The 18221-nt window shown below is 51.3% G+C and overlaps 1 protein-coding gene across 21 annotated transcripts in view; it reads right to left on the reverse strand.

Annotated features, from left to right (window-relative positions):
* PCNT (pericentrin) overlaps positions 1–11822 on the reverse strand; it is a 120201-nt gene extending 108379 nt beyond the window's left edge. For 12 of the 21 annotated variants that reach the window (XR_012431846.1, XR_010585170.2, XM_074033830.1 and 9 more), the window contains exons 1-3: positions 11660–11822; positions 9377–9589; positions 2410–3054 (exon numbers count right to left, since the gene is read on the reverse strand). Coding sequence is in view for 14 of the 21 variants with exons in the window: in XM_074033823.1 (XP_073889924.1) it covers positions 2410–3054; positions 9377–9589; positions 11660–11713 (912 nt within the window). In the remaining 7 variants the exon portion in view is untranslated. Of the gene's footprint in view, positions 1–2409; positions 3055–9376; positions 9590–10725; positions 11321–11659 lie in introns of those variants that run through there. The other 9 variants (XM_065540922.2, XM_074033827.1, XM_074033826.1 and 6 more) reach the window with 3 other exon arrangements.
* Positions 11823–18221: the final 6399 nt, after the last annotated feature.

The following is an 18221-nucleotide window of genomic DNA, read 5'->3' on the forward strand; positions in this document are numbered from 1 at the left end:
AGCTCCCAGGCACACCCTTTCTCACTCCATCCACGAAGAGAGCCCAGAAGCAGCAGCAACATCCCAGTAGCAGTGAGCACACCGAGTGCCCAGGTCTTGGTCTCAACACCACAATCCAGTAAAAGGCACCAAGACTCCTTGGAGAAACAGTGGACTCAGAACGGAGACAGGGCCCACACGATGAGCCTGCAGCACCAACTTGCAGTGTCAGAAAGCCAGAATGTGCTTCAAACACATGACACAGGGGCCACCTGAAGAGGCTCCCCATGGACAGGGCGGCAACAATTTAAGCATCAAAATAATGTTGAGGCTACACTAAGCTGTGACGGCCCCACCACACTCCAGCCCAGGTGGCAGAATGAGACCTCGTCCCAAAAAGTGAATAAATGAATGAAGAGTGGGTTTTATAGAACCCACCAGAGACTGTTCTTCCAGGCCCCGCCTATAAGTTAGATCTTTCCTGCAATAATGCAGATTAAAAACCAAACCTGGCCGGCATGGTGGCTCACGCCTGTAATTCCAGCACTTGGGGAGGCCAAGGCAGGAGGATCACCTGAGGTCAGGAGTTCGAGACCAGCCTGACCAACATGATGAAACCCATTCTCTACTAAAAACGTAAAAATTAGCCAGTGTGGTGGCAGGTGCCTGTAATCCCAGCTACTCAGGAGGCTGAGGCAGAAGAATCGCTTGAACCTGGGAGGCGGAGGCTGCAGTGAGCTGAGATCATGCCACTAAACTCCAGCCTGGGCAAGAAGAGCGGAACTCCATCTCAAAAAACAAACAAATTTGCCGGCCAGGTGCAGTGGCTTACGCCTGTAATCCCAACACTTCAGGAGGCTGAGACGAGCAGATCACTTGAGGTCAGGACCAGCCTGGCCAACGTGGGGAAACCCTGTCTCTACTAAAAATACAAAAATTAGCTAGGCATGGTGGTGGGTCCTTATAGTCACAGCTACTCAGGAGGCTGAGACAGGAGAATTGCTTGAACCCAGGAGGTGGAGGTTACAGTGAGCCAAGATCGCACCACTGCACTCTAGCCTGGGCAACAGAGCAAGACTCTGTCTCAAAAAAAAACAAAAACAAAAAAACAAACAAACAAAAAAAAAACCAAAAAGCAAAAAACAACCAAACCCGCCTAGAACAGTGTGAACTGAGTTTAGCTAGAATCAAATGGCTAAAATATAGGCTTTCTGTTTTTTGTTTTGTTTTTTCGAGACAGAATCTCGGTCTGTCTCCTGGGCTAGAGTGCAGTGACACCCTAATTTTTGTATTTTTAGTAGAGACGGGGTTTCACCATATTGGCCAGGCTGGTCTCAAATTCCTGACCTCATGATCCACCTACTTTGGCGTCCCAAAGTGCTAGGATTACAGGCATGAGCCACCATGTCCAGCCTAAAATATAGGCTTTTAACATAGCACTTTAAAATTAGTCAATTCCAAACTTAATGTTTTCTTCCAAATGCTAACAAAAAACATGTCAATAAAATAAAGGTAATCAACTCAACATGTGTGGAATTCATCCCACCAGGCACGTGGCAGAAACCAGGGACATGTAGACTGACCACAGCCTCCCTGCCCTGCCAGGCTCTCAACAGGCACAGCCTCCCTGCCCTGCCAGGTTCCCAACAGGCACAGCCTCCCTGCCCTGCCAGGCTCTCAACTGGCATGGGACTTCCAGTCACGTGACTGATGTGAAACCTGAGTTGCCAGGCCTAAAAAAAAATGCTGAACAGCCAGGTGAGTCCATCGACAAGGGCAACTAGAATAAAGGCAATACGTGAAATTCCTCAAACTTATGAAGGGTGGCTTCTCTTCAATGTCCCATGGGAAAAACAAAAAAGGAAGATCACAAGGAAGGCAGATTTGAGGTCTGAAGAGAGGCTTTCCATCCACAGGCAACACTAAGAATGTGCAGGCAGCAGCACGTGGGGCCTACAGGGTAAGCCTCTGCCTCCAGCTCTCTCTGTTTTCAGTTTCTACTTTTTTTTTTTTTTTTTTTTTTTTGAGACGGAGTCTCGCTTTGTGGTCCAGGCTGGAGTGCAGTGGCCGGATCTCAGCTCACTGCAAGCTCCGCCTCCCGGGTTTACGCCATTCTCCTGCCTCAGCCTCCCGAGTAGCTGGGACTACAGGCACCGCCACCTCGCCTGGCTAGTTTTTTGTATTTTTTAGTAGAGACGGGGTTTCACCGTGTTAGCCAGGATGGTCTCGATCTCCTGACCTCGTGATCCGCCCGTCTCGGCCTCCCAAAGTGCTGGGATTACAGGCTTGAGCCACCGCGCCCGGCCTTCAGTTTCTACTTTTAAAGAGAGGCCCTGCAGAGATGGAAGGTCCTCTCACTGGTTTGGATTTCTACAACATAAAGAAATCCTTTGACAAAGAATACACCTTAACAGAGAACTTGAAGAATACCTTTGTGATGACCTCACGCTGTTCTGGATGGGGGTCACTGACTGTGAAGAACCCAGGCTGTTCTGGAGGGTGGTCACTGACTGTGAAGATCCCACGCTGTTCTGGATGGTGGTCACTGACTGTGAACATCCCACGCTGTTCTGGATGGGGGTCACTGACTGTGAAAATCCCACGCTGTTCTTGACGGGGGTCACTGACTGTGAAGAACCCAGGCTGTTCTGGATGGGGGTCACTGACTGTGAACATCCCACGCTGTTCTGGAGGGTGGTCACTGACTGTGAACATCCCACGCTGTTCTGGATGGTGGTCACTGACTGTGAACATCCCACGCTGTTCTGGATGGCGGTCACTGACTGTGAACATCCCACGCTGTTCTGGATGGTGGTCACTGACTGTGAACATCCCACGCTGTTCTGGATGGCGGTCACTGACTGTGAAGATCCCACGCTGTTCTGGATGGGGGTCACTGACTGTGAACATCCCACGCTGTTCTGGAGGGTGGTCACTGACTGTGAACATCCCACGCTGTTCTTGACGGGGGTCACTGACTGTGAAGATCCCACGCTGTTCTGGAGGGTGGTCACTGACTTGCTTCTGCTGCAGTTGTTCCAAGTCCTCTCTCTTCTCTCCATCTCGGTCCTCCAGCTAAGGGGAGGGCCAGAAAGAAGCATTTAAAGCAAGGTCCAGGGCTGCAGCCTCAGGCCTTTCCCAGCTCCTCTACTTGCAGGCCTATGCTGACTTCATTTAACAAGGAGAGCTCATTTCCACCTGTTCAGAAAGTGAACCTTCCGCATTAACAATTCTCAAGTTCTAAATTTTTATTTATTTATTTTTTTGAGACGGAGTCTCGCTCTGTCGCCCAGGCTGGAGTGCAGCGGTGTGATCTTGGCTTACTGTAAGCTCCGCCTCCCGAGCTAACACCATTCTCCTGCCTCAGCCTCCCGAGTAGCTGGGACTACAGGTGTCCATCACCACGCCCGGCTAATTTTTTGTACTTTTAGTAGAGATGGGGTTTCACCATCTTAGCCAAGATGGTCTCGATCTCCTTACCTCATGATCCGCCCGCCTCGGCCTCCCAAAGTGCTGGGATTACAGGTGTGAGCCACCACGCCCGGCCTATAATATATTTTTATAGAATATTATTTTTTTTTTTGAGACGGAGGCTCACTCTGTTGCCAGACTGGAGTACAGTGGCGCGATCTCGGTTTACTGCAACCTCCAACTCCCAGGTTCAAGCGATTCTCCTGCCTCAGCCTCCTGAGTAGCTGGGACTACAGGCGCGTGCCACCAGGCCCAGCTAATTTTTGTATTTTTAGTAGAGACGTGGTTTCACCATGTTGGCCAGGATGGTCTCGATCTCTTGACCTTGTGATCTGCCCACCTCGGCCTCCCAAAGTGCTGGGATTACAGGAGCAAGCCACTGTGCCCAGCCATGAACTCTACTTTCTTTTTTTTTTTTTTTTTTTTTTTTTTTTTTTATTTTTTGAGACGGAGTCTCGCTCTGTCACCCAGGTTGGAGTGCGGTGGCCGGATCTCTGCTCACTGCAAGCTCCGCCTCCCGGGTTTACGCCATTCTCCTGGCTCAGCCTCCCGTGTAGCTGGGACTACAGGCGCCCGCCACCTCGCCCGGCTAGTTTTTTGTACTTTTTAGTAGAGACGGGGTTTCACCGTGTGAGCCAGGATGGTCTCGATCTCCTGACCTCGTGATCCGCCCGTCTCAGCCTCCCAAAGTGCTGGGATTACAGGCTTGAGCCACCGCGCCCGGCCTATGAACTCTCCTTTCAAAAAAAATTTAATTAATTTTTTGAAACGAGGTCTCGCTCTGTCACCCAGGCTGGCGTGCAGTGGTGCAATCACAGTTCACTGCAACCTTGACCTTCTGGGCTCAAGCAATCCTCCTGCCTCAGTCACCTGCGTAGCCAGAACTACAGGCGTGTGACACTGTGTCCAGCTTATTTTTTATTTTTTTGTAGAGACAGGGTCTCTATGTTCATTATGTTCCAAGGCTGGCCTCAAACTCCTGGGGGCTCAAGCAATCCTCCCACCTCACCACCCCAAAATGCTGGGAATGAGCCACAGTGCCCAGACTAGCCTGCTCTCAACAAGATGATTCACTGAGAACATTTCCATTTCCTCCCAAAGTAGCAAAGAAAAATCAGTGTTGGCTTTTCAAGATCATCAGATGAGTCACAAGATGAATGCAGAGAGAGCGTACTCATAGCCAATGACGGCAAAACTGACGTGAAAATAAAATTTCACACAAGTCTTCATTTGACAATACCCTAGGATCAGTCTTCTCAGAATCAAGAGGAAGTGAGGGACGAAAAGGGGACACAGTGGTCTCAATCAGCTGTCCACTCACTTGAATGATCCCACTTCAAAGGAACCTGGACCATCCACTTCCTTAAGAAGTCACTTCTAATGTTTGCGTGCCAAAACTTAGTTGATGCAAAGAGGTTGGAGCAAATTTCTAATGAAGTTGTTTTAAATTATTGCTTTATTTTTACTTCTGTAAACTACTTGTAAAACAACTTAAAATGACAAAACAGTAAAGAGGGGCCAGGAATCTAGATGATAAATGATGGTAACTATTTTTCCTGGTATTTGATACAAATATGAGTTGGAAAAGTGCTAGAACTACACTTCTTAAGCGTTCTATAGCACTAGTTAAATCTTCAGCCAAAGTTTTTGTATTTTCTTCTGAAATTCTTGACCTCTGAGCAATTTTTGGATGGGTTTTTTTTTTTTGTTTTTTTTTTTTGAGATGAAGTCTCGTTCTTGTCCCCCAGGCTGGAGTGCAATGGCGTGATGTCGGCTCAGTGCAACCTCCGCCTCCTGGGTTCAAATGATTCTCCTGCCTCAGCCTCCTGAGTACCTGGGATTACAGGCGCCTGCCACGAGTCCCGGCTAATTTTTGTACTTTTAGTAGAGACAGGGTTTCACCATGTTGGCCAGGCTGGTCTCAAACTCCTGATCCCAGGTGATCTGCCCACCTTGGCCTCCCAAAGAGCTGGGATTACAGGCGTGACCCAATGCCTCCGGCTGGATGGTTCTTTTACAAAAAATGGCCTCTCCTCATTTTGTTCCTCATCTGTAACTGAAAGGTCAAATTCTGCTTTCTTTTTTTTTTTTTTTTTTTTTAGACGGAGTCTGGCTCTGTCGCCCAGGCTGGAGTGCAGTGGCCGGATCTCAGCTCACGGGGCAAGCTCCGCCTCCCGGGTTTATGCCATTCTCCTGCCTCAGCCTCCCAAGTAGCTGGGACTACAGGTGCCCGCCTCATCGCCCGGCTAGTTTTTTGTATTTTTTAGTAGAGACGGGGTTTCACCGTATCAGCCAGGATAGTCTCGATCTCCTGACCTCGTGATCCGCCCGTCTCGGCCTCCCAAAGTGCTGGGATTACAGGCTTGAGCCACCGCACCCAGCCTCAAATTCTGCTTTCTACCACTGCTTTATTTTTACAATTTTTTTTTTTTTTGAGACAAGGCCTTGTTCTGCCACCCAGGCTGGCGCGTAGTGGTGCCACCATAGCTCACTGTAGCCTCAAATTCCTGGGCTCAGGTGATCCTCCCAACTCAGCCTCCTGAGTAACTGAGACTACAGGTATGCACTGTCACGCCCAGCTAATTTTTATATTTTTCATAGAGACAGAGTTTCACTATGTTGCCCAGGGTGGTCTTAAAATCCTGGGCTCCAGCCATCCTCCCACCTTGGCCTCCCAAAGTGCTGAGAGCCACCACGCCTGACCCTGCTTTCTGCCATTTCTGAGTTAACTTCCAGAACTGAGACAGCTGTTGCATCGGTTCAACTATTTTTCCATCATGCACTTAACAAATTGTAAGGGAACATAGCTGAATCTTGAATATTTACCAGTCTTCCTGTAATTCTACCTTCACTTATAACCATCCTGAAAAAAACCTAAGATCTTAAAGTTGGTTAAAAATATGTCTTATATCGCCTAGGCACGGTGGCTTATGCCTGTAATCTCAGCACTTTGGGAGGCCGAGGTGGGAGGATCACCTGAGCCAGCAAGGTCAAGGCTGAAGTAAGCTGTGATTGGGCCACTGCACTCCAGCCTGGGTGCCAGAGGGAAGACCTGTCTCCAAAAAAAAAAAAAGAAAAAAGACTTTGCATTTACCTAACAGCGATCAAAGTAAGCAATTTATTATATGTTGGAAAGCACAATTATTTCTCCCTCCCCCTCACACACACACGCACGCACACACACATTTATCATCTTATGTTGTTCAATAAGCTCACTAGACTCCCGATAGCCAAACCTCTCACAATTTATAGATGGGTAAAATAAAACAAATACACCTTTAATTATGTTCAAAGCACTGGTACAACTACAACATAAAGGTTCCTTGAGGATTCCTGATTTCTGGACACAGCATGACCAACCATCTGACAGGGGAGCGCCCTGGCCTGGGACATTATTCGACCACACGACCACCAGCTCCTAGCTTTAAACCGTGAACTCTTTGCCGGAATTTCACTTTTCAGAAGATCATTATTCCGAACACAAAATTACTCCTATTTTAACATCTACATCTGGATTAAAGGCATGTTAAACTCAAATATCATGAACTATTTTACAACATATGAGAAAACTCGTTTTTAGACTGATGATGTACAATGATATAATCAAAGAAAAAATTAATGAAATATCTGCTTCTTACAGCACCAATGGTTTTTATATACGTAACTGACAAAATGGCTTAAGAAATTTGATTTCGGCCGGGCACGGTGGCTCAAGCCTGTAATCCCAGCACTTTGGGAGGCCGAGACGGGCGGATCACGAGGTCGGGAGATCGAGACCATCCTGGCTAACACAGTGACACCCCGTCTCTACTAAAAAAATACAAAAAACTAGCCGGGCGAGGTGGCGGGCGCCTGTAGTCCCAGCTACTCGGGAGGCTGAGGCAGGAGAATGGCGTAAACCCGGGAGGCGGAGCTTGCAGTGAGCTGAGATCCGGCCACTGCACTCCAGCCTGGGCGACAGAGCGAGACTCCGTCTCAAAAAAAAAAAAAAATAAAATACAAAAAATTAGCCAGGTGTGGTGGCGGGCGCCTGTAGTCCCAGCTACTCGGGAGGCTGAGGCAGGAGAATGGTGTGAACCCAGGAGGTGGAGCTCGCAGTGAGCCAAGATGGCGCCACTGCACTCCAGCCTGGGCAGCAGAGCGAGACTCCGTCCAAAAAAAATAAAAAATGAAAAATAAAAAAATTGAGGGCCGGGCGCGGTGGCTCAAGCCTGTAATCCCAGCACTTTGGGAGGCCGAGACAGGTGGATCACGAGGTCATGAGATACAGACCATCCTGGCTAACACGGTGAAACCCCGTCTCTACTAAAAAAATACAAAAAACTAGCCAGGCGAAGTGGTGGGTGCCTGTAGTCCCAGCCACTCAGGAGGCTGAGGCAGGAGAATGGCATAAACCCAGGAGACGGAGCTTGCAGTGAACTGAGATCGGGCCACTGTATTCCAGCCTGGGCGACAGCAAGACTCTGTCTCAAAAAAAAAAAAAAAATCAGGATTTGTAGGTGGAATAACACAAATTTTAACTGTTGGCAACAACTCAATCTTTTTTTTTTTTTTTTTTTGAGACGGAGTCTCACTCTGTCACCCGGGCTGGAGTGCAGTGGCCGGATCTCAGCTCACTGCAAGCTCCGCCTCCCGGGTTTACGCCATTCTCCTGCCTCAGCCTCCCGAGTAGCAACTCAATTTTTTAAGTAAAGCAGGATAGACACATATGACCTTGGGCCAGATTCTCCCTTTGGTCACCAGTTTTCCAGCGAATCCTAGCAAACACCAAAGCCTGCACCCATTCTGCTGCAGCAGCAGGGACACTCAACACCCAAGGCCCTTGTTCATAATTCACACAAAAGGCCCAAGGACAGCCTGCCTCCAGGCAGGTTTGTAGGCCCCCAAGGAGCTTGGAAGGCCAGCCCCTTCAGGACTCAGTGTGCACTCACCTGCCACACCTGCCCATGGGGGTGCCCCTGCAGCTCACAAGGCCTCAAGCAGCAGACCCAGTCTCCTCTAGCAACACACCATGTCTGCAATACCTTCACCCCTTCCCTCCTCATCTCACTTTTAGTGAAAAGGTAAAAGACAAATGTGACACACAGGTGCATTTACAAGTATGTGAAGGAATATTATATTTTAAGTGTTCCAAGAAACACCCATCAAAGGGGCTGATAGACACAACCACACATGAAGAACTCCCAGTCTTCCATTACAAAGCAAACAACTGACACTTGCCTTCAAGCAGTTAATCCAAAATTTCTCAAAATTACATAAGATAAAACAGGTATTATAAAGTGCCTATAATCCCAGCACTTTTAGAGGCTGAGGAGGGAGGATCGCTTGAGCCCAGGGGTTTGAGGCAGGAGTGACCTGTGATAACACCACAGCACTCTAGCCTGGGAAACAGAGCAAGACGCTGTCTGGAACAAACAAAAGAAAAAAAAAAGAAAAAGAAAAGAAAAGAAAAACCAAATTTATTAAGAATAAAACCATAAAAATTTACTCACTTTTTTTTTTGAGATAGAGTCTCACTCTGTCACCCAGGCTGGAGTGCACTGGCACGATCTCGGCTCAATGCAACCTCTGCCTCCCGAGTTGAAGCTATTCTCCTCCCTCAGCTTCCCAAGTGGCTAGGACTACAGGTGTGCACCACCATGTCTGGCTAATTTTTGTATTTTTAGTAAAGATGAGGTTTCTCCATGTTGGCCAGGTTTGTCTGGAACTCCTGACCTCAGGTGATCCGCCTGCCTTGGCCTCCCAAAATGCCTGGATTACAGGTGTGAGCCACCGCACCTGGCCCTCACTTTTTATAAACTAAAATAACACACTCTTTCCTCACTTTTGAAAGGCAAAAACAGACCAAAGACCATCTTTAGTAAATCACACTAGAAATCACTAGAAGATAAGCGAAATGTTCAAACACAACGATGAGCAAATCTACCTGAGCAGCAAAGGCCCCGCCTGCCCCATCAGGGGTGTCGTCACATGATGTGCTTTTGCAAATGTCCCCTCCTCCACGGAGTGCACGGTCCTCCTTGGCTATCGGACTCTCCTCCTGGACAGGCGCATCGACAGCCGAGCCCTTCCTCTTCGCCGTCTTTTTCTCCGAATGCGAACCGTCACCTTTTGTTTTTCTCTGTCGGAAGTGAGCAAGCTGCGCAAAAACGTAGATAAGTAGTAAAGGCAAAGATAAGTGAGAAAAAAATAACACAACCACAAAGTCAACAGACTGGTGGGGATCATGAGGCCTGAGGGCTGACCCAGTCTACTCTGCCACACTTGGCCAACAGATAGCTCTCCACAAACACTGCCTTCATCAATATCTATATCCAAGGGGTCTAACAATGAGGACTGCTAATTATGCCTGGTAAAGAAAACCATACAGCTGATTGGCAGAATAGCTTTCCTAGCCCTTGGCAGTTTGCAGAAAAATAAAACTTTAAAAAAATACATCTATATAAAAGATTGATAGCCTAATCAAGGCATACTTAAGTTTTAAAATGATATAAAAGCTAAATCTCTCCCTTCTTGCCCCAATTTTCCCCCAACTGAAGAAATACATAGCCCAGCCAAAACTTCCTAGCCATAGATTCTGAGACAAGGTACAGAAATAGCAAAAAATTAATTAAGCCAGGTCAATCTCACATCTTCCTTTATGGAATCAGATGTTCTATTTTTCATGACACAGCTCACCAAAGCACCAGGGACCTCCACGGAGCATCGCCCATCAGAAGGCACAGCCTAGCTCTGCTCAGTCCTCAAATCCGAGGGTTTGAGACTATGTGTGAGCCTCATCTCCCACTAACATCTTACTCAAGAGGTATGCGATCCCACATCAGCCTTTCACGGGGAGACATCTGTTCCCTCAAACAACTGTGGCCACAAAAACAAAACGCATGGAACACACATTTGTGTAAATGACAGGTACACAAGCTCATGGACCCAGAAAAATTACACAAGGCCATTTACACAAGAAAACGGTCTCTCAAAGAAATTTCTTCAAAGTCAAACTCACGTAGTTTATTTTCGTGCCCTCCTCCACCACACCTATCCACGTGGGGATAGCACAGACCTGGTCTCCAGCCTGCGTCGCCCTACAGGCGGCATCCTGTCCCTCCCTCCCCACTCTCCACCCTCCACGGAGCTCTGTGCTCCCGTTCGCAGCTCCCTGCAGGCCTGCCCGCCTCAGCCCTTCCCCAGCCCAGCCCGACGTCCCCTGCCGGCCGCGCCCTGGAGCCCCCGCTCTTCCCCAGCGCCCCGGCCAGAGCATCCTGGGGGAGCCGCGCGCACCTCGCAGAGAGGCCGGCCTCGTCCCGACAGCTTCTGCGGTTCCGCCTCGCGCTCTCGGGACTCCCGTTCCGGCGTCCCCGAGTCATGGGCTCTGCGCGCTTTATTCCCCACATGAAACCCCGGTCCGTGGCCATCAAACCCAGCGCCTTTTCACGGCGAAACCCGGGGCGGGAAAAGACGGGAACGCGTCCCTCGAAGGGGCCGGCGCCAGCGCCGCGTGGGTTCCCGGCAGCGCTACGCCGGGCCAGGATGGGCAGGAAGCGCGCCCAAGGGCGCGGGAAGAAGACGGCTGCCGGGAGCGCCGCGGGGGCCTTTCACACGGTAGGGACTGCAACGCCGCGGGAAACGCGCCGGGAAAGCGTCTCCGACGAACGGGGCGAAGGCGCACCCTGAGAAGGCGCTGCAGGCCACCCGCGCCACGCCCCCGGCCCCGGCCGCGCCGGAAACTGGCGCTAGACAGCACAGCCCCCCGAATACCGGCCGCCCGCCCCAAGCCACCCTGTCCGGGAGGACGCGGGGACCACTCAAAGATCCAGCCTGGGGTCCAGCGCCCGCCACGCCCCGCTCCGCGCAGCCACGCCACGCCCTCGTGTCCCCGCCCGGCAGCCACACCCCGCCCCGGCGTGCACTGCGAGCAACCCGCCCCCCCCCCCCGACGCAGGCGCAGCCCCGCCCCGGCCCGCCCGAGAGGCGCCGCGCGTCTCGGCCGCTGATTGGCTGTGGCCGCGGTGGGGGTCGGGCCCTGGCGGAGAGCGGCGGATTCAAGATGGCGGCGGCCAGGAGGCGGCTTCCAGCGGAGCCGGCGGGAAAGCGAGACCTCGGCCGCGGCTTCCGCCGGACAGCGTCCGCTCCTGGCAGGGGGCGGTGGCGGGCACCGGAGCCGCCCTTAGGACTTCACGCCGCAGCAGCTAGAGAAGAAGCCTCTGATATTTACCTTCGTCCTCCCGGCCTCCACCTTTCGGCGCCGCTGCTCTTGCTCAACTTCCATCTCCCTCAGACGCCATGCGGGCCGCCCGTCGGTGACGGGGCTGACACAGAGCAGCCTTCGCTCTATTTACACTCCCTCCCCCGCGCTGGGGCTCGCCCTCCCCCGCGACAACTGTCACGCAGCCGCGGCCCCGCCCCCGGCACGCGCCGCCAATCAGGGGGCCGCGTTCCCGGTCTCGCGCACGCGCGCTCAGGGCGGTGCAGCCTGGGCGGAGCCCCGCCCTATACATTCGCCGGCCACAGATTGGCGCGCTCACGTACCCGCCTCCTACGGCAGGACCAGTAAGCGGATAGCGGAGGCCTGGCGCCCGCTGTGATTGGCCGATTTTAAAAGCCCCTGCTGGGCCGGCCGAGCGGCAAAATGTTCGTGCTGCTGGTTGCGCGCGGCGGCGCCTCTGCTTTGTGTCCACAGGACCGCTGGCCGGGCTCACTGCACGTGCGGGCGGCGTCGGACCGCGCTTAGCAACCACCTGGACAGGGCCAGGCCGTTTTTCCCCCCTCAGGAATTAGTTGTTGACCGTGGGCCGCCGCGGGAAGTTGAGGCCTACCCCAGAGGAGGCTGCTGAGGTGAATCTCGGGATCCGAAGGGCTCCCTCACCCCAGCCCGGGACAAAATCCTACGCCACCAGCCCGCCGAATGCGCCCCCACAGCCGGGGATCCCGGGTCTTCAGAGAAGAACTCGGCCGAATGCGGTCAGAAAGCCCGCGAACCGCCTGGACCTGCAGGCCCCGCCGCTTGGAGTTCCCGCCTTTCCCGACTGAGCCCGTGTCTGCTCGTGTGTCTCACTGATGTCTTAGGTCTCAAAAAAGAAAAGGTTTTTAGGAGAAAGAAGAGAAATGGGGCCGTGGGTTCGTGGTCCCAGGGGGAAACTGACGTCGCCTGAGGTCGTCGCCCCTCAGCTTAAGCTGAGCGGAACCTGAGCGTGAAGAGGTGGCAACCACGGAAGATTTGGGTGCCTTGGAGTTCCCTGGACACCGAAGCCTGGACACAGTCCCGGGGTCTGCACCGCCTGTGACCTGCAGCGGGACCGCCGGGGTGGGCGTTTTCTCAGCGGGCGCGCGCGTGGGCGGACTTGGGGAACTAACTGGAGCGAAGTGGCAGACGGGGTGGTGACGTCGCGCAGGCCGTCCTTTCCTGTGGAGTATTTCTTCAGCTAAACCCTGTATTTCATGTGTCCAGGTCTGGTTTCTGGGTTTCTTTGTAGTCCTTCCACCTGTTAGTGCGCCTTCACTTGCAAACGGTTCGTTGCAGCAGTAATAATGCCCTTCCCTGAGCGTGCTGGAGTGGCTCCTCGCTGACGCAAGCTCACCTTGCAGCCTCCACAAGAACTTGGGATTCTCAGCAACTACAACTTAAACGCGCCCTCAGGAAGCCCTGGAATCTTGCTCAGAATTTTTTTTTTCTTTCTTTTTTGTTTTTTGTTTTTTTTTTTGTTGTTGTTGTTGTTTTGAGACAGTCTCGCTGCGACGCGCAGGCTAGAGTGCAATGGCGCAATCTCGGCTCACTGCAACCTCGCTCAGGAAGCCCTGGAAGCTCAACCGCCAGAAACTTCTCTTGACTCAGGCCACAGTCTTCTGTGTGGTGAGCGGGTGTCCAGCCATCTCCTGGTTCCCAGACTCGGAATTGGGTGGTTTGAGCAAACTCTGAGCAGTGGGCTCATTAGAGCAGGGGCCAGGCAGGCAACACAGCCAAGCGAGCAGGGGCTGTGCCCAGAGGATCACACTTTCCAGGAACAGAGACCCAGACTGTGCCTGAATCTCACAATTGTTATGTGTTACAATACATTTACAACTGTGAAACTGAGGGGATGTGCCCAGGTTTTCCTAGACTGTTCCTCAGAACCCCAGAGTCGTTTCTGTGCACATTCTGGAGAGATTCTGCAAATGTTGGACTTGGGTCTTATTTCAGTTCTTTTTTCTTTTTTTTTTTTTTTTATAGGCAGGGTTTCAGTCTGTCACACAGGCTAGAGTGCAATGGTGAGACCACGACTCATTGCAGCTTCAGCCTCCCTGGTCTCAGGTGATTCTCCATGTCAGCCTCCTGAGTAGCTGGAATTAGAGGCACACGCCACCATGTCTGGCTAATTCTTGTATTTTTAGTAGACACAGGGTCTTGCGTGTTGCCCAGCCTGGTCTCGAACTCCTGCGCTCAAGTGATCCACCCGTCTCAGCCTCCCAAAGGGCTGCAGTTACAGGCGTGAGCAACCTTGCCCAGCCTCAATTCATTTTAAACTGTTAAAAAGCTGTCAAGGCCAGGCAACCACTGCACTCCAGCCTGGTGGCAGACTGAGACCCCGACTCAAAAAAAAAAAGCTGCCCAAATAAATTTTGTAAATACTCAGCCTCAAGGAGGGGAACGTAACTCCCCGCTCCTTAAGTGTAGACCACACATAGCTACTTCCTCCTAAAGACTGCAATAAAGAAAAGGAGGGAAAGAACTACTTTATTGTGGAGAAAACTGACAGATTCCACCTCAGCCAAGTGACCCAGGTCAGCCTCACAGTTACAGGGACACAATGTGTGTCCCTGATGTGATAGGGTGACAGTGGCACTTCACCCCTAGATGCTTTCTTTCTATAACCCGTAGTCCCAGTCTAACCAGGAGAAAACAGACACATTTTAATTGAGGGACATTCTTCAAAACATCTGCCCAGTAGTCTTCGAAACTGACAAGGTCATCAAAAACGAGGAAAGTCTGAGAAGGAGCCTAAAGACATATAACTCAATGTAATGGGGTGTTTTAATGGATACCACATTAGGGACATGAGGCAAACCTAAGGAAATTGTCAAACTAAAATTGACTTTAGTTAATTGTGTCTCGTCTCAATCATTATAACAAATGGGCCAGGTGCACTGGCTCTGGCCCAAAAATTAGCTAAGCACGGTGGCACGTGCCTGTAGTCCCAGCTACTCGGGAGGCTGAGGCAGAAGAATCGTTTGAAACTGGGAAGTGAAGGTTGCAGTGAGCCAAGATCGCACCATTGCACTCTAGCCTGGGTGTGGCAGCGAGACTGTCTCAAAAAAATTTAACAAATGTAGCACACTAAGGTAAGATGTTAATAAGAGGGGAAGCCACACATGGTATGTGGGATCTCCATGTACTATCTTCTCAATTACTGTAAATGTAGTACTGTTCTTTAAAAGCCTATTAAAAAATAAATAAACTGGCCGGGCGCGGTGGCTCAAGCCTGTAATCCCAGCACTTTGGGAGGCCTAGACGGGCGGATCACTAGGTCAGGAGATCGAGACCATCCTGGCTAACACGGTGAAACCCCGTCTCTACTAAAAAAATACAAAAAAAACTAGCCGGGCGAGGTGGCGGGCGCCTGTAGTCCCAGCTACTCAGGAGGCTGAGACAGGAGAATGGCGTGAACCCGGGAGGCGGAGCTTGCAGTGAGCTGAGATGGCGCCACTGCACTCCAGCCTGGGCGACAGAGCGAGACTCCGTCTCAAAAAAAAAAAAAAAAAAAAAAAAGAAAAATAAATAAACTGACAAATCCATGCCCTCTGGAGCGTGTTATGTTTACTACTAGAGATCCCGAGGAGGCAATTCTTAGTGCTTCCCATTCAGTTGGCAGTCACAGCTGTGGGCACACAGGCTCAAGTCTCTCCTTAAGTCAGTCAGTATTGCAAACCATATATAATAGTATACTTGATCAATATATAAATGTTATAAACATTCCACATCAAAGTAACATTTCACATCAAGAGAAAGAGGAGAGGAAAAAAAGTTAACCAGTTCAACAAAAAGGAGAATCTGTCTGGCAAGGAAGCATCTCTGATGTGGGCAGAGCCTTCAGCAGCAAATGTGGAGGGCTTCTCACAAGTGACAGCAAGACTATCTGTAAAATGGCTGCTTTGACCTGGTGGCGCTCTACTCTTTTCATGGCCATAGAGTACTCTGGTGAGGACTGATAGTAAGAGTGTTCTTGTTTACGTCCTTACCTGGGGGGGTGCAGTATCTACTGATGAGGACACATCTGGTCCCTGTTGGCCTGATACCCTTTTTTTTTTTTTTTTTTTTTTTTTGAGGTGGAGTTTCACTCTTGTTGCCCAGACTGGAGTGCAGTGGTAGTGCCATGTTGGCTCACTGTAACCCCTGCCTCCCGGGTTCAAGCAATTCTGCTGCCTCAGCCTCCCAAGTAGCTGGGACTACAGAGGTGTGCCACCACACCCGGCTAATTTTTGTATTTTTGGTAGAGACGAGGTTTCACCATGTTGGCCAGGCTGGTCTCCAAATCCTGACCTCAAGTGATCCACCCACCTCAGCTCCCAAAGTGCTGGGATTACAGGCGTGAGCCACCCACTGTGCCTGGCCCTATCTTTTAAAAGGTATCAGGGGCCAGGTGCTATGGCTCACACCTGTAATCCTAGCACTTTGGGAGGCTGAGACAGCGGATCACTTGAGGTCAGGAGTTCAAGACCAACCTGGCCAACATGTTGAAACCCCGTCTCTACCAAAAATACAAGGATTAACCAGGGGTGGTGCGCCTGTAGTCCCAGCTACTCGGGAGACTGAGGCAGGAGAATCACTTGAACCCGGGAGGCAGAGGTTGCAGTGAGCTGAGATGACACAACCACTGCACTCCAGCCTGGGCAACGAGTGACACTCCATCTCAAAAAAAAAATTGTAAGATGGAGTCCTTTTCTCAGATGAGGTCACTTATATCAAGGGTGCTCTATACAGTTGCTTAACTAAATTAACCTGGTTTTTGTTCTGTGCACACTCAGAACTTTAAATGTCTCCCAAGACTGTCATTGTTAATGACTGTGGACAAGAACTGGGTTCTTTTATTTATTTATTTATTTGTTTGTTTGTTTGTATTTTTTTTTTTTTTCTAGATGGAGTTTTTGCTCTTGTTGCCCAAGCTGGAGTGCAGTGGCGCGATCTTGGCTCACTGCAACCTCCGCCTTCCGATTTCAAGCAATTCTCCTGCCTCAGCCTCCCGAGTAGCTGGGATTACAGGCTCCTACCACAACACCTGGCTGATTTTTTGTATTTTTAGTAGAGACAGGGTTTCACCATGTTGGCCAGGTTGTCTCAAACTCCTGACCTTGTGATCCGCCTGCCTCAGCCTCCCTAAGTGCTGGGATTACAGGCGTGAGCCACCACGCCAGGCCCTTTTTTATTATTTTTTACAGAGATGGAGTCTTGCTACATTGTGCAGGCTGATCTCCAACTTGTGGGCTCAAGTGATCCTTCTGCCTTGGCCTCCCAAAGCACTGAGATTGCAGGCATGAGCCAACGCCCCATGGCACTGGGATCTTAAATATGGGGCCAGAGTCTGCTCACGTCCAGCAACACCAGTGAGGACCTCTGACTGCCATCTGGGAATGTGTGGCACCAGGCAGGTCATGTGACCCCAGCCCACAACCTCCACAGATCTGGAGGGAGGGTAAGGCCAGGTTTCATGCTGACTTCATTTCTGGTTGGATGACCTCCAGGGTAAGGTGAGTTGAACTCTACATCAGGAGTAACCCAGCCCCTCCAGGGCCAGCAGGTGTGAGGTGCGCCCCTCCGAGGATCTCCATGAGCTGCCTCTGTGAGCCTGACCTCCTACGGGCTGGCCAGCCTTCACCCTATCACTCACTGGTCCAGCTCCAGGCTCCCCACATGGATATGGATTGAAAGACAGGACAGGCACACAACCATAGATACTGATGGACATGGGCCATTTACAGAATTGAGGGCAAGAGAGCAATTTTGGCCACTGAGGCAAGTTCTTGGGTTAGCTACATTGAGCAAAGTGCTAACCTCCGCCCCTCAGGTCCACAGGTCTGGGCCCCTGCTGCTGACATCCCCCAGATGTCAGTCTGCCTGCTAGTGGGATTGACTAACTCGTCAATGTGGAGTTTAATGCCCCACCAAGTGCAGACCACGCTTCTGTTTTGTGTTGCCCTCTGTGAAGCTTCCTGCATTCTTGGCTCCCTGCCCGGTTGCCCCCAGCTCCAAGGTGGGACGCATCCCCTGAGCGCCCCCACTGGTCCTGCTGAAGCCCTGCCCCTCTGCAGGTCACAACCCCTCATCTGTCCCACCCCTTCTGCTGCCTGGAATTTCCTGAACTCCTTGGTAGGCAGTCTCCCCACCCTGTCTTCCCTGCTTGCTCTGAGGGTCTGTAGGAGGGGAGGTGCCGTTAACACCCTGGAGGCAGTACACAGGGGTGGGGCACCCTCCCCTAACACACAGGTTCTTCTGGACTGGGTCCTGAGGCTGGTGGTGCACAGGGGGTCACGACTGTCCCCTTCCCCCAGGTCTGAGGGCTCTGCCCCTCTGCCTCAGCTACTGCCCACATTTTTTGTCTTCCCATGAAGTCCAGCTGGCTACACCTGGGGATGAATGTTTACAGGTAGCCTGAGGACGCACAGTGGAAACCTGGCAACCTGGGGCCTCCCTGTGTCCGGCAGCCTGGCAACTGTCACGCGGCGCCCAGCGCTGGCTTGTGGGGCACTGCAGTCCAGGGAGGGTGTGGCTGTCTTCCCACAGGGCTCTTCTCTTACCTCAGGCTGGT

This window comes from Macaca fascicularis, chromosome 3 (assembly GCF_037993035.2).
Source record: "Macaca fascicularis isolate 582-1 chromosome 3, T2T-MFA8v1.1".
Classification (NCBI taxonomy): domain Eukaryota; kingdom Metazoa; phylum Chordata; class Mammalia; order Primates; family Cercopithecidae; genus Macaca; species Macaca fascicularis.